The sequence below is a fragment of the Hyperolius riggenbachi genome, chromosome 4, assembly GCF_040937935.1.
Source record: "Hyperolius riggenbachi isolate aHypRig1 chromosome 4, aHypRig1.pri, whole genome shotgun sequence".
NCBI lineage: Eukaryota > Metazoa > Chordata > Amphibia > Anura > Hyperoliidae > Hyperolius > Hyperolius riggenbachi.
In genome coordinates this window covers 271120305-271139109 of record NC_090649.1, presented here as the reverse complement: position 1 = coordinate 271139109, position 18805 = coordinate 271120305, and the positions used below count along the sequence as shown (strand labels likewise).

At 43.9% G+C, this 18805-nt stretch overlaps 1 protein-coding gene across 2 annotated transcripts in view; it reads left to right on the top strand.

The window, feature by feature from the left end:
* Positions 1-357: 357 nt before the first annotated feature.
* The window catches only part of PDSS2 (decaprenyl diphosphate synthase subunit 2), a 282652-nt gene continuing 264204 nt past the window's right edge, over positions 358-18805 (top strand). Inside the window, exons 1-2 of one of the 2 annotated variants that reach the window (XM_068279435.1) lie at positions 358-439; positions 11838-12121. In XM_068279435.1, coding sequence (XP_068135536.1) covers positions 11844-12121 — 278 coding nt within the window. In that variant the 5' untranslated portion in view covers positions 358-439; positions 11838-11843. Of the gene's footprint in view, positions 440-480; positions 527-11837; positions 12122-18805 lie in introns of those variants that run through there. The other variant, XM_068279436.1, reaches the window with a different exon arrangement.

Below are 18805 nucleotides of genomic sequence, written 5' to 3'. Positions count from 1 at the left end.
CTCCCAAAAAGGGACTGTCCCTCCGAAAAAGGGACAGTTGGGAGCTATAGCAGTTGCTGCATATAGAATTTGCAAGGCTTAGCGATCTAGCGATGTATGGGCAGAATTGTTGCCAGCTGTATGTAAATTGGCAACAATGGGCAGGGTCAGTAAAAGAGCGACGGACCAGGGTCGCCCTGTGAGCAAGGGGGGTGGAAGCACAGTGTGAAGGGGAGAAGCACGCAAGGGGGGCTGAATCCCCCTTCCTCGCTCCCCCCTCCAGAATTAAGAAAGCATTGTGGCAGGCTGGCGCTGGCAAGGGGCGGAGATTACCGCTGCCTTGTTCCAGCAGTGGGAGGGAGCTCTGCCGCTCTGTGAGCAACTGCTTTGGTCTTTGAGTAGACCAGACTAGTAGCAGCACGCACGCAGAGCTAAATCTGGCGCCTGGAACAAGGCAAACGTAAGTAGTTCCCCGGCTGCTGCCAGTGCGAGAGTGTCACAATGCTTACTTCATTCTGGAGGGGGAGCGAGGAAGGATGAGCCACACGTAAGGGCTGTCGGCCCCCCTTCGTCGCCGCTATGCCCGGGCCGCTGCTCTCCCTTCCAGACACCTATTGACTTGCCTACCTATTCTGGGAACACCTATAGACCTGGCTATCTAAACTTGGGCACACCTATAGACTTGGCTATCTGAACTGGGGACACCTATAGACCTGGCTACTTATACTGGGGACACCTATAGACCTGGCTACTTATACTGGGGACACCTATAGACCTGGCTACTTATACTGGGGACACCTATGAACCTGGCTACCTATTCTGGGGACACCTATAGACCTGGCTACCTATTCTGGGGACACCTATAGACCTGGCTACTTATACAGGGGACCCCTATAGACCTGGCTGCTTATACAGGGGACCCCTATAGACCTGGCTGCTTATACAGGGGACCCCTATAGACCTGGCTGCTTATACAGGGGACCCCTATAGACCTGGCTGCTTATACAGGGGACCCCTATAGACCTGGCTGCTTATACAGGGGACCCCTATAGACCTGGCTGCTTATACAGGGGACCCCTATAGACCTGGCTGCTTATACAGGGGGCACCTATAGACCTGGCTGCTTATACAGGGGACACCTATAGACCTGGCTACTTATACAGGGGACACCTATAGACCTGGCTACTTATACTGGTGACAACTATAGACCTGGCTACCTATACTGGGAACGCCTATAAACCTGGTTACTTATACCGGGCCTGAGCGATTTTAGGAAAAGGTAAAATCGAGGGATTTCTGTCCAAAATCGCAATTTCGAGTCACAATTTTTTTTTTCAAATCAAGCTTTGTTCCCCCCCTCTGTGCCTGTTTGTTCCCCATTTGTGCCCCCTCTGTGTCTCCTCTGTGTCCCTCTGTCTCTCTGTGCCCGCTCCGTGCCTCCTCTGTGCCTGCTCTGAGGCAGGGAACACACTTCACTGTTTTCGTGCGCGGTTTGTGCACAAAAAAAAATGAGAACTCCTGTTTATCGATAGGCTAGTTTATCAATAGGCTATGATCTTCGCGAGCAGAAAAAAACTGACATTCTGCACATTTTGTCAGGTTTTTCTATCAATTACATCAGCTGCTGTGAAACGTGTTTTCCTTTATAGAAACAAACTTGGGGCTTGCTTCACTGAACCATGATAACTGATATCAAGGTCGCGCTAGTGTTTTGCGTGCGCTATAATGCACGTAACATTTTTGCGCGCAATCGTAATTTTTTTACATGCAAAAGCGAATTTTCACATGAAAAATACTTGTTATAATGCACGCAAACCGTTAGTGCGACCGTGATATCTGTTATCACGGTTTTATTGAATCAAGCCCTTGATGTGCAGAAAAACCTGCGCAGAAAACTGAAAGTCAAGTGTGTTCCCTGCCTCAGTCTTTGTGCCCTCTCCGTACCTCCTCTGTGCCCGCTTAGTGTCTCTTGTGTGCCCACTCTGCGTCTTTCTGTGCCTGCTCTCTCTGTGCTCGCTCTGCGTTTCTATATGCCCGTTTTGTGCCTGCTCTGAGTCTCTTTGGGCCCTCTCTGTGCCTCCTCTGTGCTTGCTTTGTGTCTCTTTGCCTCCTCTGTGCTCGCTCTGCGTTTCTATGTGCTCCCTCTGTTCCCGTTCCGTGCCTCCTCTGTGCCCACTCTGAGTCTTTGTGCCCTCTCCGTTACTGCTTTGTGTCTCTCTCTGCAAGCAGCACAGCTTCTACCAATCGCTGGCTGGCTCTACGTTGTATGATGGCAGCAGCGGTAGGCAGAGCCATATAAGTATAGAGCAGCGCAGCTTCAGTCAGTGAGGATCCTCTTCACCTATGATGGCGCGGCGGTGGGCGGAGTTGTACGGAGCAGCACAGAGGATGCCGTGAAAAACCGCAGCTAATGACGATCTCTAGATCGTCTTGACAGGTATCGCGGTTTCGGTTTAAAACCGCGAAACCGTTCAGGTCTACTGGGGACACCTATAGACCTGGTTACTTCCACTGGGGACACCTATAGACCTGGCTACCTATACTGGGGGCACCTATTTTGGGGGAACTGCTGCCAGATTATCTGTATTTTGGGGGAACCGCTGCTGCCAGATTACGTATATTTTGGGGAACCGCTGCCAGATTACGTATATTTTGGGGGAACCACTGCTGCCAGAATACATGTATTTTGGGTGATCCACTGCCAGAGTATGTATATGTTGGGGAGCTGCTGCTGCCAGATTACATTCATTTTTGGGGAATCACTGCCATATTATCTGTATTTTGCAGGAACCTCTGTCAGATTGTGTATTTTTGGTGAAATACTGTCAGATTACATGTATTTTGGGGCAAACACTTCGGCAGAGCTCAAACTTCCCCGGCAGACCTTTTACACCACTGCTAAGGTCGTGTATATTTGACCCCACCCATGACCATGCCCACATTATGTTGTGTGCCCATGCCCCTTTTTTCGACTGGGTTTTTGTCAGTAAAAAATATACTTTGTCAGTAAATTTTTATATCTTTGTCAGTAAAGAATAACGTGAAAGGTTGGCAAAACAGCTTTTTCTCTGATTGAATCTGATCAGAGAGAGATCTATTAGCTGCCAATACACTGCAGGACGATTCCCAATCGATTTTAGTAAATTTCTCAGAAATTGGCCTTGTGATGCCGCTTCCATCCCCCTAAATTTTGAAGGGACCCAGAGCTCAGGCTAAAAAACACAACTTCGACTTACCTGGGGCTCCCTCCAGCCCCACATAGCCCTTGAAGTCCTCTTGGCTCTTCTCCCAGGTCCGCTGGCGGCTCAGCTAATTGACTATTTTGGCCTGAAGTCGCCCTTGTGCATCCCCACCGCACATGCTGCGTGTCGTCATGCCGGCTGGTGTGCAAGTCCTACACATGCCTGGTTCAGTCTTAGAGAACTGTGCATGACTCTCGCGCCGGCCCATGTGATGATGCATAGCATCTGTGCAGTGGGGGGACCTGGGGATTGCTGGTTATCAAGATTGAACTGGAAGTGTATATACTGTGTAAACAAGGCAGAAAGGCTTCTTCTGTATCCAGATAACTTGATCTCCTCTATTTGCTCAATCATTACTTTTCTAGGAGTACAACTGATAATTTGTCCTGCAGCTGATGATGATATCAGTCAGCTTCAGTGAGGGGCAAATGTCCATTCATAAGATATCAGAGCAGTCTCATAGTGTTTTATATTCATTTTTTTTACTGCGTTTAATGTTTTAGAGGCAAACATTTTTTTCTGACAATACCTAAAGTGTATCTGAGACGAAAAAGAACAAAGCATTTATACTTACCTGGGGCTTACTTCAGCCCCCTTTAGGTGGTTGGCTCCCTCACCATCCTCCCAGGCTGCGTTGATCGTCCACGGGCCAGCCCGGTCTTCCCGTTGCCAGTGGGTACTGGGCATGTGATCAATTTTGGCCCAAAATAAGTCAGATCCCCGATTCTGCATGCTTGTTGTGGCACTGATTTTTATCCTATTCCATAACATTTTTGAATCGTATGGCCGATCAGGCCGCAAGTCGCTAGAAGTGCAGCCAACTTTAGAATTCAGAAGGGTTCCTGTGCAGCTATCAGGAGATGGCAAAGTGAATAAAACGTAACCTTATAGATAGCATGATAGCAGCCCTGCATATTTTAACCTCTATATTCCTTTCCTTTCAGTGAACCATATCTAAATGGGAATAAAATAAAACTGTATATTTATAACATAAACCCCAATTATAATTTTTTTGATCTGTATTGCGCAGCTATGTTTTCAGGTGGCTATGACTATGAGCTGCTCAAATACACTACTAGGTTTCCATAGGAATGAATCAATCGGCATACGTGCTGAGGTGGAACGCACCAGAAGATTTCGCGTCTTCCTGTATTTAATATGTCATGTTGTTGCGTCCTACGAATCCCAAAGCACGTGCAGGGAAAACGGTGAGTGTAGTGAGACCTGGTGAAAAGTAAATCTAGCTTTAGTGACCGTGTATAGGATGGGTTTATATATTATGTCTTAGCAAAATGAGAAAAAATGAAATGGAACCAATGTTTCTGTCTGCCTCGCCTGTCAGTTTGGAGAGCAGTGTGACAACACACGAGAGGTCATGTTGTTCTGAGCTTGTACACTTGTGTATTTCCTTGTATGTCCATTTCCCTGGCTCAGAAACTCGTTTCAGTCTCTTTACCTAATTTACTACTCATTCATTCATATCGTCTTCAGAAATATTTTAGTACCTGGAGGTTTGCTGCATGACAATGTCTCTGAACATTTTTTTTTGTTTTGTTCTGGAGGAAATGTAACAGGCCGGAGGAGTGCAATCTGATTGTTTCTTGTCCCTGGGTACCAGTGACTGGCAGTGTTGCCAACCTTTCACATTATTTTTTTTACTGACAAAGATTTAAACATGTACTTACAAAGGATATTTTTACTGACAAATACCCTGCCGGAAAATGGGCATGGTCACGCAAAAGAACATGGGTGGGGCCAAATATACATGACCTTAGTGGTGTAAACGGTCTGTCGGGGAAGTTTGAGCTCTGCCATAGTGTTTCCCCTCAAAAGACATGTAATCTAACAGCATTTCACCAAAAATACACAAAATGTGGCAGAGGTTTCTCCAAAATACAGATATGGCAGTGAATCCCCAAACATGGATGTAATCTGACAGCAGCAGTTCCCCCAACGTACACATAATCTGGCAGCAGTTCCCCAAAATATGCGTAATCTGGCAGCAGATCACCCAAAATACATGTAATCTGGCAGAAGTGGTTCCCCCAAAAATACACATAATCTGGAAGCAGCAGCTCCCCCAACATACACAATCTGGCATCTTTTCCCCAAAATACATGTAATCTGGCAGCAGTGATTCCCCAAAAATACAGATAATCTGGCAGCAGGTTGCCCCAAAATAGGTGTCCCCAGTATAAGTAACCAGGTCTATAGGTGTCCTCAGTATAGGTAGCCAGGTTTATAGGTGTCCTCACTATAGGTAGCCAGGTTTATAGGTGTCCTCAGTATAGGTAGCCAGGTTTATAGGTGTCCTCAGTATAGGTAGCCAGGTTTATAGGTGTCCTCAGTATAGGTAGCCAGGTTTATAGGTGTCCCCAGTATAGGTAACCAGGTTTATAGGTGTCCCCAGTATAGGTAGCTAGGTTTATAGGTGTCCCCAGTATACAGGATCTTCTCAAAAAATGTGCATATTGTGATAAAGTTCATTATTTTCTGTAATGTACGGATAAACATTAGACTTTCATATATTTTAGATTCAAATACACACAACTGAAGTAGTTCAAGCCTTTTATTGTTTTAACCATTTATGCCTCCAGGACGTAGTAGCTACGTCCAGGAGGCCATGTGCGCGTCCGCGCACTCCCGCGGCCGACCGCGCGCGTGCACGCGCACTCCCGGCCGCGGATTCAGTAGCCCAGGAATCAATGTATCGGGCTATGGTGCCCGATCACTGATTCCTCTCCCCCGCTGAAAAAGCGACAGCTTCTCTCGGAAGCTACGCTTTTTCTGAAGCTTTGTCACTCTAAGCGTACATTGTACGCTTAGAGTGACGTCATGTAAACAAACTCAAGATTGCCATCTTGTGGCCAAAAAGTAAAACTACAAGTAAAGGTAAAAAAACATTACAATACACAAATATTTCCCCAAATAAAACACTATTTATATCCCACCCTCCCAACAATGCCCACATAAAATGTTTAATAAAAAAAACAAAGAACATTACTATTAAAAAAAAAAAAAACATAAATATTTACCTAAGGGTCTAAACTTTTTAAATATCTATGTAAAGATGAAATATTTCTCTCTATTTTCTTTTTCTAAGCTTGTAAATAGTGATGGATGCAAAACGGGAAAAATGTTCTTTTATTTCCAAATAAAATATTGTCGCCATACATTGTGATAGGGACATAATTTAAACGGTGAAATAACCGGGACATATGGGCAAATACAATACGTGGGTTTTAATTATGGAGGCATGTTTTATTTTAAAACTATAATGGCTGAAAACTGACAAAATGAATTTTTTCATTTTTTTTTCTTATTCTTACTGTTAAAATGCATTTACAGTAAGGTAGCTCTTAGCAAAATGTACCCCCCAAAGAAAGCCTAATTGGTGGCGGAAAAAACAAGATATAGATCAGTTCATTGTGATAAGTAGTGATGGCTAATGAATGGGAGGTGAACATTGCTCGGATGCATAAAGTGAAAACGACTGAAGGCTGAACTGGTTAATATTGAGGATTTTGGCATACAGCTCATGAAAACCCAAATTTCCTATCTCAAAAAATTAGCATATTTCATCCGACCAATAAAAGAAAAGTGTTTTTAAAACAAAAAAAAGTCAACCTTCAAATAATTATGTTCATTTATGCACTCAATACTTGGTCAGGGAATCCTTTTGCAGAAATGACTGCTTCAATGCGGCGTGGCATGGAGGCAATCAGCCTGTGGCACTGCTCAGGTGTTATGGAGGCCCAGGATGCTTCGATAGCGGCCTTAAGCTCATCCAGAGTGTTGGGTCTTGCGTCTCTCAACTTTCTCTTCACAATATCCCACAGATTCTCTATGGGGTTCAGGTCAGGAGAGTTGGCAGGCCAATTGAGCACAGTAATACCATGGTCAGTAAACCATTTACCAGTGGTTTTGGCACTGTGAGCAGGTGCCAGGTTGTGCTGAAAAATGAAATCTTCATCTCCATGGCCCACCCTGTAGATTACACACAGGTGCACTCTATTTAGTCATTAGCACTCATCAGGCATTGTCTATGGGCAACTGACTGCACTCAGACCAAAGGGGGCTGAATAATTACGCACACCCCACTTTGCAGTTATTTATTTGTAAAAAATGTTTGGAATCATGTATGATTTTCGTTCCACTTCTCACATGTACACCACTTTTGTATTGGTCTTTCACGTGGAATTCCAATTAAATTGATTCATGTTTGTGGCAGTAATATGATAAAATGTGGAAAACTTCAAGGGAGCCGAATACTTTTGCAAACCACTGTATTTCTCAAGGGGTACTTGTGATAATGTTTACTATGCTAGAATGTAAACCACTGTAATACTTACCAGGGCTTTGGATTTTGTACAATAATCATTCGACTCCGACTCCTTAGTTCATGAAACCACTGACTCCAGGTACCCAAAATTGCTCCGACTCCTTGACTCTGACTCCACAGCCCTGATTCTGGAGGGGGGAGCGAGGAAGGGGAAGTCCCAGGTGAGAGAAGAGGGGGAGTCGGCCCCCCTTCCCCGCCACTGTGCCCGCTGCTCCTCCACTGCACTGCCACAATGCTCACCTGTCCATTCGACGACAGAAAAAAAGAATGGCTGGAGAGGGGCAGGTTCAAAATTCTTATAAAGTGAACTATCCTATCAGGGTTTAGGGGCGGAGCCAATACCCATAGGTATGCCGCCACGTTTAGTCCAGGAAAGAGCACACTATTATAGCGGGAACTATATAAAGAAACACTAAATTGGAGGTCAGAATAATGAGCACATTAATTAAAAAAAAAATTAGAATACACAGGTAGTATAATGAGCTGTACCATATTAAGGGATAGTGTAATAGAGTACTGTTATAGGCGATCACTATACTTGTGGGGTCTATAGTAAGAAACACTAACCTGTGCCATTATAATAGTAAACACTAGGAGTTTTAAATCAGGATGATACCATTGGAAAAAATATGGAATGGAGGGCAGAACAACAAGCCTGCTACAATGAGCAACCACACCCACTTTAAAAAGACCAACAAAATAAATCCCCACTCCCCTGTTAATGCAGGGGTTCCTTGAAATAAAAAAAAAAATATTTGAAGGGTTCCCCCATGGTAAAGAGGTTGAGAAGGGCTACTATAGCACAAGAATGCAGTCCTGAAATTGCATTCATTAGCCTGATAATTTATTGCCTCCTATGCACCCACTTGATAAGTGCTGTGAAACTGAACTACTAAAGTAGTGAGCTCTGCAGCTCCATCCAGCCTGTCTGCTGACTCCTGTGTGATCACTCTTCACTCCTACCTTCTGCAAGTGAGGTATGGTCCTGTGTAATTTGTGGAGCAGATATGCTGACATCTAACCAACCAATGTTGGTATTACCTGAATCAATGTCTGTTGGTTAGATGTTTGTATATCCTACCTTCTGCTACCTTGTGCTTTCTTTCTTCCATGTGTTAGAAACGTAAGCTTCTTTCCCATGGGGGCTGATTTGTGACTTGTCAGGAAGTTCAGACTCCTGTCTGCTTGCCACTGACCACACCTTTTGAATGCTATTTAAAATGGTATGAAACTCAAAATTTCATTTCTACTCAAACATTAAATACAGCAAAAGGGCCCTTTTTCACCTGCTGCACTTTGAGTTCATTTTCTGAGTACTCGCATATTGCCAATTACAAGGACAATCTTAATCGCAATAACCTGTTAGTTTCGGTTCTCGTTTTCCACTGATGCACTTTTTTTTTTTTTTGGCCAAGCGCAAACGCTTTGCATGCTACTTTTTTATGTCTGTTTGCGATGGACTATAATCATTTTTTAATACCCGCCACAAATCTCTGTTAAAAATGTGCTAGTTTTAAATGGTCAGAATCTCAACCGCAGCACATTGGTGATGCTGATTGTGATTTTCGGTGGAAAACATCCCAAGAATTTCCAGGTAATAAAGTTACTGGAGGGGTTAAAGTGGACCCAAATTAAAAATACAAGATTTCAGAACTAAAATCTATTTTCTAAATTATAATAATAAATAGTAGCCTTTTTTCAGCTGCATGATGACAAATATAAAATATTTTACATTTATTGGAGGAACCCCTCCCTTCCTTTCAAATTGCCGGGATTTTTCCGGCAAACTGGTGGAGTAGGTGGTGTCCGGCAATGGAGGAATTGCTAATGGCTGCCCCCAGTATAACCCTAGCTGTGAAAAGAGAAGGGTGAAAAGCATGCACTGAAATGATCATAGGTTTGAAGGAGTGTTTATTTATCTTTGTATGTGTCAGAGTGGTGCAACTAAATATTTTTCATTAAAAAAATGTTTGGTTTGGGTCCGCTTTAAGTCAAAGTTCCACTTCACTGAACCTAACTGAAAAGCGTGCTAGGGTGCTGTATAAATGATCAGATTGTCTTGTATTTCATTACTGCAAGCAGAAAAGTTTCCCTATATCCAGGGGCTACTCGGAGAACCTTCTGTGCTTTGTTTGATTCGGAATGGAAATATTAACAGGCCTGATAATTTTGACTGGCGACCAGCAATGTTATTAATTAGGCCAGTTCCACACCTATTATTAGCAGTATGATACGGTGCTAACACTGCAGAAACCCGCCTTCATGTTATGTTCCTCAATATTTGTTTTGTACTGTGTACAGCTCTATGGAAGATGTTGAAGCTATATGAATAAAAAATACTACTACTACTACACCTAAACCTTTTATTATTATTATTATTTTTTTTTATTTATATAGCTCCAACATATTCCGCAGCGCTTTACAAAGCACAATAAGACGACAAGGGGAACTTAGATACAACTAACAAATGTACAGCAGAGTTCCAAGCAGCACAAATATTGTTACAAGAACCGTAAACATTAGCATTGTGAAAATCCTTCCCAGAAAAGTTGAAGCTTTTATAGCTGCAAAGGGTAGGCCAACTACGCACTCGGGATGCTCAAAGAGAGGCAAACACTTCCAAGATTATGCAAATATATGCAGTTTGAAAATGGACCAACCATTTTAAACCCAGGTGATTGGTCCATTTTGAAGCTGCATATAGTTGCATAAAATTTGCATAAATTTACATCAACTTCCAAAGTATTTGCATATTGATCATCCCTACTCCCCACACTTGTCATGTCCTTGCCTCCCCTGCTGTGTTCCACCTTTATTTTCTGCCACTGTGCGCCCCTCCCCTGTCCCACCTTCTCCCACTTCTCAGGTGTTCTAAGCCTGATATATGGGTATAGAGCTCCCAAAAGATGCTTGCATTCATAGTTTATGAACACAAAAGTCGCCTGCATTTGTGAGTGATGTCCCATCTTTTCTTTATACTCCCTAGCACTGTTAAGGCCCATACACACGTCGGATTTCCGCGAACGACGGGTCGTTTGAACGTTCCGTCGTTCGCCCGCTAAATCGGGCGTGTACAGGCTGTCGTTCGCTTGATAAGGGTGAGTTTGAGCGATTTCCCCCCGGCGGATCGCTCAAACTCACCCTTATCAAGCGAACGACAGCCTGTACACACGCCCGATTTAGCGGGCGAACAACGGGACGTTCAAACGACCCGTCGTTGGCGGAAATCCGACGTGTGTATGGGCCTTTAGTCTGACAGCTGATGTCATGGTAACTGTTGCCTTGGCCATCATTTTTATGTTAAGTGGCAGAAATGTTTTGCATAAAGCTTTGTACATACACTAGATGACACTCATCCTAGGTGCTAATAATGACTGACTCTTTTAAGATTCTAGCATGCGCAGTGTCTCCCGATGCCTTGGGCAGTGAGCAGTTGGATGGGGTAGATCGTTTCAGCCAATCGCCAGCTGAGAGCTGTGTTCTCACCACTCAACCTGCCTGTTGTGTGACATCACAACCACTCCGCTCCGTCAGCCTTCTGCCTCCCAGCATAGCAGACTGTAGGCTAGCAATGCATATGTACAATGTTGGCCCTGCAAAGTTGCCCAAGGAATCAGTTACTGATCCCCATCCGACGTCATTCCTTCTTGGTGTGTACAAACCTTAAAGAAAACCTGTACTGAAAATAAGTCAAAATAAGCATACACAAGTCATACTTACCCTCCATGTAGTCTACTTCTCAGTGTCTTTCTCCTGTCCCGCGTCCTATTTGTTCACTATGATCAAGGCAATTTTTCCATCCTCCATTTTGAAAATGGCCATTAGCCATAACAGCTTTCTGGTCAGCACACAGTTAAACTGTAACATCGCCCACTTGAGCCATAGGGAAACATGGACATTACCTGGTACATCTGTTTTCCTCTCAGCTATAACTGACAGCAACTGATATTTTACTGACAGCAACTGATATATTTCAGATCTGACAAAATATTGTCAGAACTGGAAGGGATTATTGTCAGAAAAAAATGGTGAGCTTCTGAGAGGAACGGATGGCAAGGTAACTCTGTAATGTTCATTTGAAGTTACCTCATGTGTTTATTTTAAATATTTTTACTCAGTACAGGTTCTCTTTAAGACTTTAGATCTTTGTATGGGATGGCTGTTGTAAAGTAGTGGGAGGGTGTGAACTTCCTTTATTAGAAATACCAATACAATTTCTTTTTACAAGCAATTTAGTTTCAAATGTGGTTTATTTGTTTTCCTTTTCTTAACAGGATGCTATGTTTAACGCCATGTTGGCAATCAAGTGTGTAATGCAGTCCATGGGGCCCCTTAGACACTGTGCCAACAGGTTTTGTACGAGAAGGACAATCAGCCTCTTTTCTGGTTCATCTACTACAACTCACTGGAGCAAGGTCGTTTCAGATGCAGAGAAAATTGTGGGTTATCCAACTTCGTTCATGAGTCTCCGTTGTCTTTTGAGTGATGAACTGAGCAACATAGCAATGCAGGTTAGGAAGCTGGTGGGAACAAAGCACCCCTTGCTGAATACAGCCAGGTACTATATTTCCTTTCCAATAAACTCAGTGAATACAATATCTTCTGTGACTGATAATAGCTGCTTAGTAGATGTACAAATGTTATCATTGTAAATGCTGTTGGAGACATAATATGAGACTACTGGTTAGGTGTACATTCACATCTATGGGCTGCATTGCAGTGCATTGTAAAGTAGTCCTGCGGGATGCTGTTTGATGCATTGACTTGGCTTTTCCCTCTCAAGTCAAATCCTTCAAACTTGCAACAAATGATAATGTAGATCAGTGCAGTTCACCTCCACACGTTTATGAACAAGCCATAAGCACTGATACTTCTAAGATGCTGCATGTACCTTCTTTAGACATAAAATGGCCAATATTCATATGATTTATATAAATTTTTCTTATTATTCATTTATTAACCCTTAGACTGCTGTCGACATCTATAGGTGCTCTGGCATCCTTATGCCAGGTTGTCTTAAACGTTTTTTTTTTAAATACAAAACTACTTCTGCCTGAAGCTGATGTCCATCAGCGGTTTTGTTTCCCCATATTCATTTGCCACGGAAGTCTAAAAAGCTTTTTGTACACTTTTGGCATATTTCCAACTTTCTACTTTACTTGAAATATACAAATAATTGTGAGTTGATGCATGAATATGCAGATGTTACTGCAAATTTTTGCAGCTTGAATATTGGCTTGTGAAATGCTTGCAGTGCAAGGTATAATTATAATGGCAGTATTTGTATTTGTAGTATTTGTATTAGTTTATTTTACAATAGATTTTCATAATTGTGTGTCATAATTGGCATAATTCTCAATCATCTCAAATCTAATTGCACCTCAATGACAATCCTACTGACTAATTTGGACTTGTGTCGGGCATACCGCCGGCTGTCACCTGGAGTCCCCATTATAATTTTAAGCGATCGGATAGCTGTAATAGCTTCCGCTAGCACTGGGCTAGCTAGTAGTGGTGGCCGGCATCCTCAGATCACTTTTGATCAACCCCTCCCTCCCCCGATCACCGCTAAATACCTTACTCCCCCTGGATCCGGCGATCGACGCAGCCTCCCTGCACATCTCCGGTCCTCTCTATGGTGAGGATCGGGTCTGCGCATGACGTCATGTGCGATCCTCCCCATAGAGAAGAGCGAAGCTGTCCGGGGGGGGGGGGGGGGAGGCTGCGCAGATCGCTGGACCCAGGCTGGGTAATGTATTTAGCTACGATCGGGGGGATCAAAAGTAATCTGAGGATGCCGGCCACCACTACTAGCTAGCCTAGTGCTAGCTGAAGCTGTTACAGCTATCCGACCGCTTAAAATTATAATGGGGGACTGTCGGCTGCAAACCCTCCGGCGTGCGTAACGCCCAGGAGGTTAATAAACAAAGAAAGCTGGCAGTCTAATGCTAGGTCTACACCATACAATTTTGTATTAGATGGTTCGATTAATAATTTCTGACATGTCCGATCTTACTTTCGATTGGTTTTTTTCTTTTATCGTTTTCTCCTAGAAGTGAATGGAAATTAGATAAGAAAAGATAACAGAATCGAATCGAAAATCGATCGGATGGAAAATAGATTGAAAAAAACAGGGCTGTGGAGTTGGAGTCGGAGTCGAGGAGTCTGAGTCGGGGAAATTTTGAGCACGCGGAGTTGGAGTCGTTGATTTCATAAACTGAGGAGTCGAAGTCGGATGATTTTTGAACAAAATCCACAGCCCTGTTAAGTATTAGACTAAGGAGTTGGAGCCATTTTGGCTACTCGGAGTTGGAGTCGGAGTCGTGGTTTCATAAATTGAGGAGTCTGAGTTGGAGTCGGAAGATTTTTGTACCGACTCCACAGCCCTGGAAAAAACACATCGTGTGTACTCAGCATAAGAGTTAAGTGAGGTGTTGATATTTTTTGAAGGGTAGCAAAGGGGGAAAAAAAAAACAGCTTTCCGTATTTTTCGGATTATAAGACGTTCCGAACTATAAGACGGACCTAGGTTTAGAGGACAAAAGCCAGGGGAAAAAAAATACTAAACCTGGTGCATCTAAAGTGCAGGGGTGTCTTGCAGAGCTTCTTTCCCCAAGCTCCTGAGGTCTGTGATGTGAGGCAGTAAAACTTAAAACAAAAAGAAAGTAGTATTCTTTACTTAGCTTTGTGTTTTGGGAACATTCCTGGATGTTTTGGGTTGCTGCTGCTACAAATGCACCGATATTAACAAAAATGATACTGATCGTTTTCTATCAGAGAAGGTGCTAAAAAGTAAAATCAAGTCTTGTAATTGAAATGTACCCCATCGTGCTCCGAGCTGGTGGCAATTTCCCCATGGTGGACTCCGCTCGGCTAGCTTCTCTTCTGCCGATGTGTGTGCAGCTCCATGCTCCGAACACCGGCAATCCAAAAACTTCAAGAGAGGAGTGCTCACAGTGTGGACTGTAAGGCCTGAGACACATAGTACAGTGCTTTTTGATCTGTCAGCGCTGTGTTCGTGTTTTAAAAAAAAAAAAAATCAAAAAGCTCCCATTGACTTGTATAAAAATCATGACAAGACTGCTGCAATCGCGATTTTTCTACCTGCTTGACAGCCGGGTAAAAAGCTAATCAAGGACATGTGATTTCACTGGTTCCCATCATGCCGCCAGATGTCTAATGAAGTGGCTCTTTGCTGCTCTTAAGGCCCCGTTCACACTGCACGCGTTTCCAGCCGCGTTTTGGAAACGCGTGCAGGTGGCAGACACGCACGACATCAGACATTGCATAGAGTGCAATGTCTGATGTTCACACTGCATGCGTTCCAGACCTGTGCGGTCCGGAAACGCATGCTGCCCGCATTTTTTGTAAAAACGCGTGGCTGTCCCATTGACTTTTCAGTGATGGGATCAGCCACGCAACGCACACAAACGCGGATGGCGTGCGTTCGCATGCGTTGCGTTGCGCATGCATGGCCATCCGCGTTTGTGATGTGAACGGGGCCTTAGTGGTGTTGGAATTTGAAGCTAGGCATGCCAGACAGTGCTGGTGTGTGTAGGGTGGAAGGAGACTGAGCTACAGTAGAGAAGAATGCCTGCTGATGTTTAGTGAGCGGAGACGCCGCTCCTGGGACAGAGTATGTGATACTGATCCTTGCTGCAGCATTCTATGCATTGGAGGGAGGAGAGTCAAGCCTAGCCTGGGGACATTGCTGCCAGCATGGGGACATCAGTATACAAGGGGGGGGGGGGGGGAGGGAAAGAGGGGGAGCCCAGGGATGACTAGACTGCCAGGAACTCAGAGGAGCCTACATTCAAACCATAAAATCTGCCAACATTTCCCCCCTCCTTTTTTTTTTTTTTTTTTTTTTTTTGAGAAAAAAAAAAATTATGATTTTGAGAAGGAAATATGAAAAAAGGCAAATGCAAGTTTGTAAATGTTACCAGAAGTGCAATTCTCCTTTGACTTTCAGTACGTGTGGCGAGTATTTTTTGCACCTTTGCAATTTGCATGGAGATCACTGCCTTACTAAACACAAAATTAAATTAGGCAAATTCTAATACCAGTTGGTGCCCCCATCGATACCACTTGTGCACCTGTTTAAAAGTGAAAGATTTCTGCTCTAGTAAATAGCAGCAATCAATCATTAAAGGTTAAAAAAAATGTTTAAAAAGTTGCAATGTTGTTAGAGTAAAAAAAAATACACTTTTATCATTTTTCACCCTTCCTAATTTTCATGTAACAAATGCCACTGCTATAAAACACCTACAAATATTCCTTGGCTCTTCCCGGTTAAATTTACACCACATATGCCTTACTTACTTCATTGCAAGTTGGATATGTAGCAGACCATTATATCCAGACTGCACATTTGTAGTGATCAGATCTGATTGGTAGGATGACAGTTCGGTGCTCCTGATACTTTACAGATGCATCGCTAGGTAATGGAGTGAAGTGGTGTGCACGCATATTAAGCCAAATACATTAATTACATAAGGTTCATGGACTAGGAAGGGGTTAACACTTTCATTTCACTTAAAAAAAAATATTTTCTGCATTTTCAGTTGTCCTCATACGTTTACATGCCCAGGCAGAATTTATGATAAATTGATAACATAAGTTTTCTTTCACTTGTGGTGGGTGGTTGGCTGAAGCCATTTATAGTCAGACAATTGTGTTTACTCTTTTACTCTTTTAAATTCATAATCAGTTTATAACGTACCCAAATGAGCCTGATCAAAAGTTTACATACCATAGTGATTTGACCTGATAATATGCACACAACTTAACACAAATTGGTTTTAATGGTTATTAAAGGTAACCAGCTTCACCTCTGATCTTTTTGCTTGTAATTTGTGGGTCTGTATAATAGGTCAATGAGTTTCTGGACTCCTGAAACCCTTTTATCCAGTGCTGCACTGATGTTTTTTACATTCTAAGTCATGGGGAAAACAAAAGAAACGTCAAAGGATGTGCAGTAAAAGGTAGTTGAACTCTATAAAACAGGAAAGGGATGTAAGAAAATATCCAAGGAATAGAGAATGCCTGTCTGCAGTGTTCAAACGCTAATTAAGAAGTGGGAGACAATTATGGGTGCTGTTGAAACCTAACCAAATAACTTTAGGTGAAATACATGACTCTGAAAAATGTGGTGTGTAGAGATGGCCCGAACAGTTCCCGGCGAACTTCGGTGGTTCGCGGAGAACCGCAAACTTTTCCGGAAGTTCGATTCACCCCCATAGTGCATCATTAGGGTCAACTTTGACCCTCTACATCACAATCAGCAGGCACATTGTAGCCAATCAGGCTACACTCCCACCTGGAGACTCTCCCCCCCCACCCCTCTTTATAAAAGGCAGGCAGCATCAGGCATTGGACTCACTCGTGTGCCTGCAGTAATTAGAGAAGGGAGAGCTGCTGCAGACTCTCATAGGGACAGCTTAGTTAGGCTCTTGTAGGCTTGTTAGCTTGCTCCCTGCTGATTCTTATTGCTAAAAAAGCACCCCTCAACAGCTCTTTTGAGAGCTAATCTTGTTCTTGTGATCTATATATTTTTTTTTATTTTTTTTTTGTGTGGCCCACTTGCATTATATACAGCCCTGTCAATCAGTCGCAGCTGGCCTTTGGTGTAATTCCTACTGTGCCACTGCCAGGCCCAGCACATTCAGTGACTTCCTGTGTGTGTGTGTGTGTGTGTGTGTGACAGGCAGCTGCAGATTTGTAATCCCATCCCAATCACTGCACCTGTTCACTGTTCAGTGCACCTACCTACCTACATGAGCGCACACATTGTTAATACCACCAGTCATTGCACCTGTTCACGTGTGTGTGTGTGTGTGTGTGTGTGTGTGTGTGTGTGTGTGTGTGTGACAGGTGCACATTTGTAATACCCATCACTGCATATACCTACCTGTTGTGTTCAGTGCACCCACCTACCTACATGAGCGCACGCAGTGTGATATTTAATACCACCAGTCACTGTACCTGTTCATGGTACGTGTGTGTGACGTGCACATTTGTAATACCCATCACTGCATATACCTACCTGTTGTGTTCAGTGCACCCACCAACCTACGTGAGTGCACGCAGTGTGATATACCACTCCGTGCATACCTGTTAACTGCACCTGTGTGACTGCACATTGTATTAGTCAAGTCAGTGCATACCTTTCACTTCATCCCCCCCCCCAATATGGACAAAACAAAAGGCAGAGGCAGGCCACCTAGCAGGTCTGTTCAAGGTCGCGCTGTCGGGATTTCGTGGGCCCTCGACCAAATTACAGTGTTCAGAAGAAGGCATGTGCCATCAACCCCCAATATTGTCAGGACATAGTTGACTATTTAACACAGAACACCTCATCTTTCTCGGCTTCCGCACGTGACATATCTTCCTCCTCCTGCTCTGATTCTGGCACCCCACTTAACACTCAGTCGGCCGCTACCACCAAAGTGACATCACCCCAGGCCGCACGTAGTGGAAATTGTTTTGTTTGTTTGCTTCAGATGAGAGCAATGCCATCTTTACTCTCTGCCACCGAAAATTGAGCCGTGGAAAGACCAAGACCCGCGTAGGGATAACTACCTTACAAAGGCACATGATTACAAAGCACAAACTGCAATGGGATGACCACCTGAGGAAAAGCAGCACACAAAAGCAAAGCCACACACCGCAGTGGAAGATACCAGGCCGCAATTTTTTCTCAAAAAAGGCGATACCTTAACTGTACCGTGATGTTTAAAGGCAAGTGGTGACATCTCTGGCACACAGCGTTGGGTCAAGGGTCCATCTAACCACGGATTCCGGGTCTGCAAAAAGCGCTCAGGCCTGCCCGAAGACTAAGTCAGTCCCCACACACAGCATCTTTGCCTGCAAGCCGTGTGACTGCCTGCCCCAAGACTAGTCGCTCCCGACACAGCATCTCTGCCCGCAGGCCGCTTGACTACCTTCTTCGCCACCACCAACAGGGTCCAGGACTCCAGGTGGATTCTTGAATTTTTAAGGCCACTGCTAGTAGCGGCCGCTATAATAATTTTTCTGGTGCTTGTACATGCCTACCTAATTTTTCTGGCTGCACTGCAGCTGCAACAACAAAACAAAAGGCATGTACATGTGCCAATTCCCCGTGATCATTACCTTGCTGCGGTGAAGGGGCTTGCGTATCACAATGAAGCAATGACTGCCGGGTATATGAGTGTCTCGGGGGGGGGGGGGGGGGGAGGGCGCTTCATTGTAGATAGACCAG